This window comes from Nerophis lumbriciformis, linkage group LG07 (genome assembly GCF_033978685.3).
Source record: "Nerophis lumbriciformis linkage group LG07, RoL_Nlum_v2.1, whole genome shotgun sequence".
Lineage (NCBI taxonomy): Eukaryota > Metazoa > Chordata > Actinopteri > Syngnathiformes > Syngnathidae > Nerophis > Nerophis lumbriciformis.
In genome coordinates, this window is record NC_084554.2 from 44,918,081 (window position 1) to 44,929,760 (window position 11,680).

Consider the following 11,680-nt stretch of genomic DNA (forward strand, 5'->3'; position numbering starts at 1 on the left):
TAGCGCCCAAGTTCCCAGCGCGCTAGTTGCCAAATAGCGACTATCGCTCTAGTTGCCAGCTAGCTAATGGCGCCCTAGTTGCCAGCTAGCTAATAGCGCCCCAGTTGCCAGCTAGCTAATAGCGCCCTAGTTGCCAGCGCGCTAGTTGCCAGATAGCGACTATCGCTCTAGTTGCCAGCTAGCTAATGGCGCCCTAGTTGCCAGCTAGCTAATAGCGCCCTAGTTGCCAGCTAGCTAATAGCGCCCCAGTTGCCAGCTAGCTAATAGCGCCCTAGTTCCCAGCGCGCTAGTTGCCAGATAGTGACTTGCACTCTAGTTGCCAGCTAGCTAATAGCGCTGTAGTTGCCAGCTAACTTAACACATGCTAATTGCCAGCTAGCTAATAACACTTTAGTTGCCAGCGTTGTAGTTGCCAGCGAGCTAATAGCGCGCTAGTTACTAGCTAGCTAGTAGCATACTAGTTGCCAGCTAGCAACTACAGTGCTAGTTACCAGCTAGCTAATAGCGCCCTAGTTGCCAGCTCGCTAATAGCGCCCTAGTTCCCAGCGCGCTAGTTGCCAGATAGCGACTATCGCTCTAGTTGCCAGCTAGCTAATGGCGCCCTAGTTGCCAGCTAACATAACACGTGCTAATTGCCAGCTAGCTAATAACACTTTAGTTGCCAGCGCTGTAATTGCCAGCGAGTTAATAGCGTGGTAGTTACTAGCTAGCTAATAGCGTAGTAGTTGCCAGCTAGCAACTAGAGTGCTAGTTGTCAGCTAGCTAATAGCGCCCTAGTTCCCAGCGCGCTAGTTGCCAGATACCGACTTGTGCTCAAGTTGCCAGCTAGCTAATAGCACCCTAGTTGCTAGCTAACTTAACACGTGGTAATTGTCAGCAAGCTAATAACACTTTAGTTGCCAGCGCTGTAGTTGCCAGCGAGCTAATAGCGCGCTAGTTACTAGCTAGCTAGTAGCATACTAGTTGCCAGCTAGCAACTACAGTGCTAGTTACCAGCTAGCTAATAGCGCCCTAGTTGCCAGCTCGCTAATAGCGCCCTAGTTCCCAGCGCGCTAGTTGCCAGATAGCGACTATCGCTCTAGTTGCCAGCTAGCTAATGGCGCCCTAGTTGCCAGCTAACATAACACGTGCTAATTGCCAGCTAGCTAATAACACTTTAGTTGCCAGCGCTGTAGTTGCCAGCGAGTTAATAGCGTGGTAGTTACTAGCTAGCTAATAGCGTAGTAGTTGCCAGCTAGCAACTAGAGTGCTAGTTGTCAGCTAGCTAATAGCGCCCGAGTTGCTAGTTGCCAGCTAGCTAATAGCGCCCTAGTTCCCAGCGTGCTAGTTGCCAGCTAGCGACTAGCGATCTAATTACCAGCTAGCTAATAGCGTGCTAGTTGCCAGCTAGCAAATAGCGCTCTAGTTCCCAGCGCGCTAGTTGCCAGATAGCAACTAGCGCCCTAGTTGCAAGCTAGCTAATAGCGTGCTAGTTGCCAGATAGCTAATAGCGCTCTAGTTGCCAGCTAGCTAATAGCGCTCCAGTTGCCAGCTAGCTAATAGCACGCTAGTTGCCAGCTAGCTAATAGCGCTTTAGTTGCCAGCTAGCTAATAGCGCTCTTGTTGCCAGCTAGCTAATAGCGCTCTTGTTGCCAGCTAGCTAATAGCGCGCTAGTTGCCAGCTAGCTAATAGCGTGCTAGTTGCCAGTGTTTAGAGCCCATGCAGCATCTCTTCATTAACTCGGTGTTCCTTGGCCTGGAAAACGTTGAAAACCGCTGCTATGTTTTTGTCATCTAATAGTTGAAATAGTTGCTATGTTTATATCATCTAATTGACAAGTACAAGAGTAAGAGTTTAAAGAGTGATTATTGTAAAGTAAATAATTGGTTGACGTAGTTTCACTTTGTATTTATTTACTTGTCTTTGTTGACATATTTCACTGGGAAGCAAAAGGGTTCCCAAACAGCTGACTTGAATGAACCACCTATGTTTTTCGAGCTATGGATTCTCCTTGGCACTATTGCTGGCCATAACTCCTGCGAGCCAAAGACTGAAATATTTGTTTAGCGAGTAAACCCTTCCTGTCCATGACTAGTATTGTGTAGTGCTGGTGAATCCATCATCTGTGGAAGTTCTACAAGAAGAAATGTGATTGGACAAATATTTACTGATCCACAGCAAGTAATCAAACTGAAGTTGTTTTTTTATTTCTTCTTGTATTTGCACATCATTTTTCAACTGTGTACTTGCACTGCTTGTGTGTGACACTGTCATGTAAAAGTCCAACAATGTGTTAAAAACTATTTCAAAAGTCTACAGAAACGTTGTGGGGTTTGTTCAAGACAGAAACTGAACACGCACAGTCCATTTGTCCACAGCCAGCTAATAGCTATTAGCTAGCTAATAACGCTTCAGTTGCCATCTAGTCAATAGCACTCTAGTTGCCATCTAGTTAATAGCGCTCTAGTTGCCATCTAGTCAATAGCGCTCTAGTTGCCATCTAGTTAATAGCACTCTAGTTGCCATCTAGTTAATAGCGCTCTAGTTGCCATCTAGTCAATAGCACTCTAGTTGCCATCTAGTTAATAGCGCTCTAGTTGCCATCTAGTTGCCATCTAGTCAATAGCGCTCTAGTTGCCATTTAGTTAATAGCGCTCTAGTTGCCATCTAGTCAATAGCACTCTAGTTGCCATCTAGTTAATAGTGCTCTAGTTGCCATCTAGTTGCCATCTAGTCAATAGCGCTCTAGTTGCCATCTAGTCAATAGCGCTCTAGTTGCCATCTAGTTGCTATCTAGTCAATAGCGCTCTAGTTGCCATCTAGTTGCCATCTAGTCAATAGCGCTCTAGTTGCCATCTAGTCAATAGCGCTCTAGTTGCCATTTAGTTAATAGCGCTCTAGTTGCCATCTAGTTAATAGCACTCTAGTTGCCATCTAGTCAATAGCGCTCTAGTTGCCATCTAGTCAATAGCGCTCTAGTTGCCATGTAGTTAATAGCGCTCTAGTTGCCATCTAGTCAATAGCGCTTTAGTTGCCATCTAGTTGCCATCTAGTCAATAGTGCTCTAGTTGCCATCTAGTTAATAGCGCTCTAGTTGCCAGCTAGTTGTCATCTAGTTAATAGTACTCTAGTTGCCATCTAGTTAATAGTTCTCTAGTTGCAAGCTAGCTAATGGCGCTCTAGTTGCCATCTAGTTAATAATGCTCTAGTTGCCATCTAGTTGCCATCTAGTTAATAGCGCTCTAGTTGCCATCTAGTTAATAGCGCTCTAGTTGCCATCTAGTTGCCATCTAGTTAATAGCGCTCTAGTTGCCATCTAGTTAATAGCGCTCTAGTTGCCATCTAGTTGCCATCTAGTTAATAGTGCTCAAGTTGCCATCTAGTTAATAACGCTCTAGTTGCCAGCTAGTTGCCATCTAGTTAATAGGGCTTTAGTTGCCAGCTGGTTGCCATCTAGTTAATAGTGCTCTAGTTGCAAGCTAGCTAATAGCGCTCTAGTTGCCAGCTAGTTGCCATCTAGTCAATAGCGCTCTAGTTGCCATGTAGTTAATAGCGCTCTAGTTGCCATCTAGTTAATAGCGCTCTAGTTGCCAGCTAGTTGCCATCTAGTTAATAGTGCACTAGTTGCCATCTAGTTGCCATCTAGTTAATAGCGCACTAGTTGCCAGCTAGTTGCATCTAGTTAATAGTGCTCTAGTTGCCATCTAGTTAATAGTTCTCTAGTTGCAAGCTAGCTAATAGCGCTCTAGTTGCATCTAGTTCATAGTGCTCTAGTTGCCATCTAGTTAATGGTGCTCTAGTTGCAAACTAGCTAATAGCGCTCTAGTTGCCAGCAAGTTGCCATCTAGTTAATAGCGCTCTAGTGGCCAGCTAGTTGCCATCTAGTTAATAGAGCTCTATTTGCCAGCTGGTTGCCATCTAGTTAATAGTGTGATACTTGCAAGCTAGCTAATAGCGCTCTAGTTGCCAGCTAGTTGCCATCTAGTTAATAGCGCTATAATTGCCAGCTAGTTGCCATCCAGTTAATAGCGCTGTAGTTGCCAGCTAGCTAATAGAGCTCTCGTTGCCAGACAGTTGCCATCTAGTTAATAGTGCTCTAGTTGCAAGCTAGCTAATAGCACTTTAGTGGCCAGCTAGCTGATAGCGCGCTAGTTTCCAGCTAGCTACAGTAATAGTATTCTAGTTGCAAGCTAGCTAATAGCGCTTTAGTTGCCAGTTAGCTAATAGCTCTCTAGTTAATAATGCTTTAGTTGCCAGCTAGCTAATAGCGCGCGAGTTGCCAGCTAGCTACAGTAATAGTACTCTAGTTGCAAGTTAGCTAATAGCGCGCTAGTTGCCAGCTAGCTACAGTAATAGTACTCTAGTTGCAAGCTAGCTAGTCATGCGCTAGTTGCCAGCTAGCTAATAGCTCTCTAGTTAATAGTGCTTTAGTTGCTAGCTATTTAAAAGCACGCTAGTTGCCAGCTAGCTAACAGCGCTGTAGTTGCCAGTTAGCTACAGCAATAGTACTCTAGTTGCCAGCGTGCTAATAGGGCTGTAGCTGCCAACTGGTTATTATCATGGCAAGTACATGATGATAAAACATAAAATATTCATGTAATTATTAAAATGTTTGTATTAAAAAACCCGGAAAGGAGTAGAAAATGATACATAATCCATGATAATGTCAGCAAAATATGAATGTTATTTTAATGACAACTTAATACTTTACAAAACATTAAGACAAAAGCTTAAAATGGTTTTATAGGTCAGGTGTGCAAAAGAAAAACAACAATGCTGCAAATATGAGCGCACATCAATAATAATGTCCAGGACGAGTTCGTTGTTAGCAGGAAAATATGCCTTAAAAAGGTAGAAAAGGTTTTGAAATAAATATTAAAGATGAAGTATTTCAAGTTGTACAAGAGATGAAAGTAATAGGAAAGTCAAAAGTACTACAAGACAAGAGAAGATGATCTGAGGTGGTCCAGGTGCGTCATCACTTCCTGTGCGCCCAGTCTGCTTTCCACCTGACCAGTCCAGCATCTCCCAAGAAGCTCCTTGACGAGTTCGCCTCGCTGCGATCCGAAGGCCGCTTGGTCTTCCAGGGAAGGTCGGAGGTCGTTGGCCACCACGGCGTAGATGACGTGCTGCCTGTCGCCCAGGTAAGGTTGGCGCGAGGTGATCATCTGCCACATGGTGATCCCAAAGGAGAAGATGTCACACTTTGTGGACACGCCCTCCCCCTTCAGCAGCTCGGGCGCTCGGTGCGTGTACGTGCCGCCCGCGTGACTCGGGTAGGACGTGGCGCCGCACACGTCGCTGCCCAGCTGGACGGAGCAGCCGAAGTCGGCGATCTTGCAGGTGTCCTGCGTGGACAGCAGGACGTTGGCGGGTTTGATGTCCAGGTGGACAATCTTGTTGGAGTGCAGGAAGTGCAAACCCTGCACGATGTCCAGAGAGTACCTGAGCCACCTGTCGGCCCCCAGGGGCCCCGCGCTGCAGTCGATGGTCTGCTGCAGGTTCCTGCTCGTGAACACAAATGTGGCTTTTATGCGAGCAAACCCAAATCATGGATTTGTAGACGAAAACATGCAAACAAGAAAATGTACAATTGCAAAAAAAAATTGCAAACAAAAACAATGGATTTCAAAATAAATACATTTGCAATTTCTTTGGTCACAAATCAGTTTTCTATGCAAACTAAATTTTGGTTACTTTTTTTGAAAACAAATAGTTTTTTGTATGCAAATCGTTTGTCAACTTTTTTTATGTTTGCAAATCCTTTTTTGTTATAAATTGTTTTGTTTGCAAACTATTTTTGGAAAACACTAATAGTTTTTTGTATGCAAATCCACTTTTTTATGTTTGCAAATCCTTTTTTATTATAAATTGTTTTGTTTACAAAACTTTGGTTACAAAGCCATTGTTTGCAAATATTTATTTTATTAACAAATGTTTGCATTTTATTTTAATTACAAATAGTTTTTTGTTTGCAAATCCTTTTTTGTTATAAGTAGTTTTGTTTGCAAAACTTTGATTACAAAGCCATTATTTGTTTGCAAATATTTGTTATTTTATTAAATATATTTTGTTTGCTTTTATCTTAATTACAAATAGTTTTTTGTTTGCAAATCTTTTTTTTTGTTATAAATTGTTTTGTTGACAAAACATTACAAAGCCATTATTTGTTTGCAAATATTTATTATAAAAAATATTTTGTTTGCATTTTATATTAATTAAAAATCGTTTTTGTTTGCAAATCGTTCTTTTAATGAAAAAATCGTTTTTGTTTTAAATATCCATCCATCCATTTTCTACCGCTTATTCCCTTTGGGGTCGCGGGGGGCGCTGGAGCCTATCTCAGCTACAATCGGGCGAAAGGCGGTGTACACCCTGGACAAGTCGCCACCTCGTTTTAAATAGAATTTTTCCATTTCACATTTTTTTTGTTTGCAAATTGTTTTGTTAAAAATTTGTTGGAAAGCCATTATTTTTGTTTGCACATTTTTTGTTACAAACGTGGTTGTGAACAAATCTTTCATTTTAGTTGCAAATCGTTTTTTACAAATCATTTGGACACAAATCGTTGTTTGGGAGTTAGACGTTTATTTTTACAAATTCATTATTTTTGTTTGTAATTTTCTTTTGCTTACAAATACATATACAGTATATATATTTTTTTTTAAATGTTACATTTAGCAAATGTTATGTTTACAATTGTTTTTTATTACAATGCCATGTATGTTGTTGGCAAATAGTTGTTTTGTCATCTTTTTTTTGCAATTGGCTTTTAATTACAACTAGTTTTTGTTTGTTACTAACAAATAGTTTTTTTAAAAAAATCATTTGGATACAAATCATTTTTGGGGGGTTCCAATTTTTTTATTTTTTTTTTACAAATTCGTTATTTTTGTTTACAAATCCTTTTATGTGCATATGAACATTTTTTTTTAGCAAATAATTTGTTGTTTGCAAATCGTTTTAATATAACTTTACTTTCACTTTACAAATGTCATTATTTCTGTTTGCAAATGTTTTGTTGTTTTTTATTTAGAAAGTTTTGTCTGCAAATATATATGGAGTTACACAACTTTTATTTTACAATTTCATGAATGTTGTTTACAAATCCTTTGCTTTTATCGGGTTACATATGCATTATTTTTTATTTACAAATAGATTTTTTTCGCAAATAGTTTATTTTGTATTTGGTTTCAAATCATCCATCCATTTTCCTACCGCTTTTCCCTTACGGGGTCGCGGGGGGTGCTGGAGACTATCTCAGCTGCATTTTTTTTTAAATTATGGCTGAACTTCAATCTTGTGGGCGGGGCTTCCCCTGAATAATATGTTAGAAGCCATTTCATTGGTCTTGGTATTTTCCCTCTAAATATGCTGAGAGTGGACGTAGTCAGCGGCCACGCCCATATGTCCACCGACATCCGACACCGACCAATAAAAAGGCTTCTCACATATTTGTTGGGGAGGCTCCGCCCATAACATTAAAAGTTGAGATTTAACAAAATAATTGTAACGAAAACTTTTCTTTTTTAAAAAAAATTCGAAGTCATTTTTTGTTTTGTTACATAAAAGATACAAACAAATACCTGTTGCTGACGAACTCCATCAGAACGGTTCCGATGCTGCTGTCTTCCTTCAGGTCCGCCGGCACACAGGTGGTGGCCGCAATGACGCGCACGATATTCGGATGTCGAAGATGTGCCGCGTTCAACTCGGCCCAGAAGCTCTGACGAGACGCCAGTTTGTTTTTCGTGCACTTCTTGACTTTCTTCAGCGCCACAGTCCCTCCGAGATAAGTCGCCTTGTACACAGAACCGAAGCCACCGGATCCGACGGGCTGCCCGCAGCGGAGCTCCTTCCAGTGGATGACGGACGACCACAGCCGACTCGCAACTCGACCGTGGAGTCGCTGCAAGGGCACCTGCAAGGTGGAGCCGAACACTTGTTTGGACAGCGGACTGCTGCAGGTCCTGATGTCCACCGTGGGACACATGTCTTCTTTAGCCAGCAGGCGGCTGGCGGGGATCGGCGAAGGCATCGTGAGTCTCGTGCGCCGCTCTCAAGACGGCCATTTAAACAGGAAGCTGGGTGAGCGGATCGATACAACTGTCCGGAAGTACCGATACCAAAGTTGACACAAATGTGTTTGTTCCTGTTAGATACATCAAAATTATATATATATATATATATATATATATATATATATATATATATATATATATATATATATATATATATATATATATATGTATATATATGTATATATATGTATTTATATATATATATATATATATATATATATATATATATATATATATAAGTAAGTTTAATAAATATATATATATATATATATGTGTGTATATATATATATATATATATATATATATATATATATATATATATAATAATAGTAAGTTTTTGTTTTTCTTTTCTTTATTTTGCTCTAATCAATGTATTATTTTGTTACATTGATTTTGATTTGGCTTTTACCTGATATTAATTATTTTATTGAAGACATTTGTATTTTACTTCTTATCCTATTAGTTATGCAAGATTTTTATTTAGTTATATTTATTTATTTATCCACTGTATGTATACATATATATATATATATATATATATATATATATATATATATATATATATATATATATATATATAATAATAATAATTTGTATTTTTATTTTCTTTATTTTGCTCTAATCATTGTATTATTTTTTTTACATTGATTTTGATTTGGCTTTTACCTGATATTAATTATTTTATTGAAGTCATTTGTATTTTACTTCTTATCCTATTAGTTATGCAAGATTTTATTTAGTTATATGTATTTATTTATTCACTGTATGTATGTGTGTATATATATATATATATATATATATATATATATATATATATATATATATATATATATATATATATATATATATATGTATATATATATGTATATATACACACTTTATTTATTTAATTTTTTTTTCTATTAATCCTCATATGTCTTACTTGTATTTTATTCTTTATCTTTACATGTAACAGGGTCAATTATATAATGTAAATAATGTATCTTATATTGTAGTATTATTGTTATTATTACACAAAATGTGTAAGTTACATGTAAATACCCGAAGGTTGTTTGATTTTTTTGTTAATGTGGAACCATTGTCTCGTTGTCCCTCCTACTGCAATTATTGTTGTGACACCTGTCTTTTTATATGCGTTGGACACGCCTTCCTACTTCCCTTTTGTCCACGATAACGGGAGAGGGGCTTGATGATGGCAGAACAAAATTGACAACAATTGTATTCTTTGTATTATCAGTAAAGTGCATCTGAGAAAAAGACTACCGGTTACATACACATGGTTCTTACTATTTTACAAGTTTTATTATTTTTATTTTCCAACGTTCCTCAGATGAGTCATCTGCCTCAGGGGTTATCGGCCGTGCTTATGGGGGCGCTTTTGTGTCAGCGTCCTGGTGGCCATGGTCTGATGACCTCCTGGTGCAGATGGCTCCTGTGATAGTGTTTACTCACATGTCTCCTCTGTACTCAGCCATGCAATCATTGGTCCATATAGTTGCATATATGTGTGTTTGTGTTTGGTATCTGTGTCCGTGCGTACGTATGTGATAATGGGGGATATGGGTCACCGGTGTATTGTTTTTAACTTTGTAAAGCACTTTGCGTTGCATTTCTTTTATGTATGAAAAGCGCTTTATAAATAAAGATTGATTGGTTGATTGTATTTGCTAACAGTTTTGTTAAACTGTTGACGAACAGGTTTGATGCTAATAATCTTTTTTCTGTATTCTTATTATAATCATGTTTAGCAAATTACAGGGGAAAAAATCACGTAAAGTATGAAGTATCGGTATCAGTTTGGGTTTTTATATTCAGTATCGCTCATGACCAATGTTCCCTTTAATTGTTCATGTGTGTGAGCAAACACAAAAACTCCCTGAGCATTCAGTGGAGCACATGTGAGCAACATCACACGTGGCAATACCAGCAGCACACCTGTCTCAAACCAATCTTTTATAATAACACTCAAATGACAGGAGTCATTTTCATGATTTATTTTCTAATATTAGTGATTTGGCCCACTTGTAATGAAAATAAAATAAATCTTGTTTTTCATAAGCTATGGATTAGTATTGTACAATATGTCTGGGTGGGGGTCCTGCTTTGGAAATCATTTGTACCTTTTTCAGAGATCACATTTAGTTCCCCTTAAACATCCTCATGTTGCACAATAAAATGTAAGCATAGGATGAAGTGTGCATTCCTGTAACTTTCTCTAGTAACAGCATTTCATGATTAATATCAATAAATTAACATTAATAATAAATGACAGTAGAATAAACACACGTATGACTGAGGAGTCATAGTGAAACTTTGTGTGGTGTTGGAGTTGTCCGACTTTTTGTGTGGCCTTAAACGCACCAGTGGCTTAGTTTCTATGCGTGTTGGTGACAGATGACAAGTTGGTTTTGGCCTGGTTTGTACGGCAGAAAATGACTAGTTTTTTGAGATAGAAGTTTTTTACTCGTGTTTTGGTGTGGTTATGGCCGAATATAAACAGTTTTGCTCAATAAAGTGATCGATATATAATTCCTTACAATAATTGAACGGTGTTGACGAACACCGTTAGGGCCTCTTGTTGTCACTGTCACTCAGAGTTGCATTGCAAAATTATACAGAATAAATGTGTTTATTTTGTTTAGAATTCAGATAAGATTGGATTTGGTGCGCGGCATATATTTGCTGTGCGCCGAGGACGCTTGAGCAGTGGAGGAAACGTTGCTCATGACTAAAAAAACAATGCATCTTGATTGGTTCCATCACTTCCGCATTGCATTTTTATTTTTTTTTAAATTGAACAAACATACATTTATAATTCACACTTTCAACAACAAGGGAAAAAAACACAAGCAAATACAGATAGAGTATTAAATATCGTTGTTAAAACAACAATATCAATTTAAGGGCTTTTGTACTCTTAATTATTCTCCAAGATTTAATTGATAATTGTAAACCATTAAGCCAATTAGGAAATGTAGGCCTTACTTACATAAATCGACATTTATGGAGACATTTTTTTGCCTGGAGCATAATAATGTTGACAAACATTTCTATGTTACAGTCGTTTATAAAAAATACCAAATTTGATCTCTTCTATAGAGAATGGGGACATGTTTCTCAGCCAATCGCTGATCTCCTCCCAAAACCCACTTCCGCATTGCATGTTGGCGGGAGATGTTTGGCCATAACCCGGAAGTGATGCTTCGTCTCAAGGGACCATTGTGTTTGACGCGTCACAAGAGCTTGTTTGTGTTTATGTTCGACACCTGAGCAGGTAAAAACAATTCGTTTTTTTTGTTTCTTACCTCAGTGTGCTTGTGTAGGGGGTAGTTATGAAAAAGAAAGTAACGAAAGGTAACAAAGGGCAAGTTGAAGGTATGTTCATAACCTAAAAAAAACTACCAATTACTTGAATTTCAACGAGTGTCGTTTTACCTTAAAGCCGAATAAATGTTTCGGTGTTCTTACGTGGAATTGAATAGTATTATTGTTATCTGGCTAACTATCTGTGCACCCATAATTAAATAAATAAAATATCTGACTATCGAAAAAAAAAAAATGACGTCACGCGGAAACCAGTGTAGCTGAAGTGGTGATGACGTCATACACCCAGACGCTG

The 11,680-nt window shown here is 38.5% G+C and overlaps 1 protein-coding gene across 1 annotated transcript; it reads right to left on the reverse strand.

Moving 5' to 3' along the window:
- Positions 1–4,624: 4,624 nt before the first annotated feature.
- mos (v-mos Moloney murine sarcoma viral oncogene homolog) lies at positions 4,625–8,105 on the reverse strand. The gene is made up of 2 exons (XM_061964718.2): positions 7,567–8,105; positions 4,625–5,485 (listed from the first exon to the last, which is right to left on the reverse strand). The coding sequence occupies exons 1-2, from the start codon at positions 8,016–8,018 to the stop codon at positions 4,915–4,917; spliced, it is 1,023 nt and encodes a 340-aa protein (XP_061820702.1). The 5' UTR covers positions 8,019–8,105; the 3' UTR covers positions 4,625–4,914.
- Positions 8,106–11,680: the final 3,575 nt, after the last annotated feature.

Excerpts from the sequence above, each read along its gene's own strand:
- mos (XM_061964718.2), bottom strand. The coding sequence starts at position 8,018 with ATGCCTTCGCCGATCCCCGCCAGCCGCCTGCTGGCTAAAGAAGACATG. Across the intron at positions 5,486-7,566 it reads ATGGAGTTCGTCAGCAACAG|GAACCTGCAGCAGACCATCG; the intron begins GTATTTGTTTGT and ends GTTCACGAGCAG.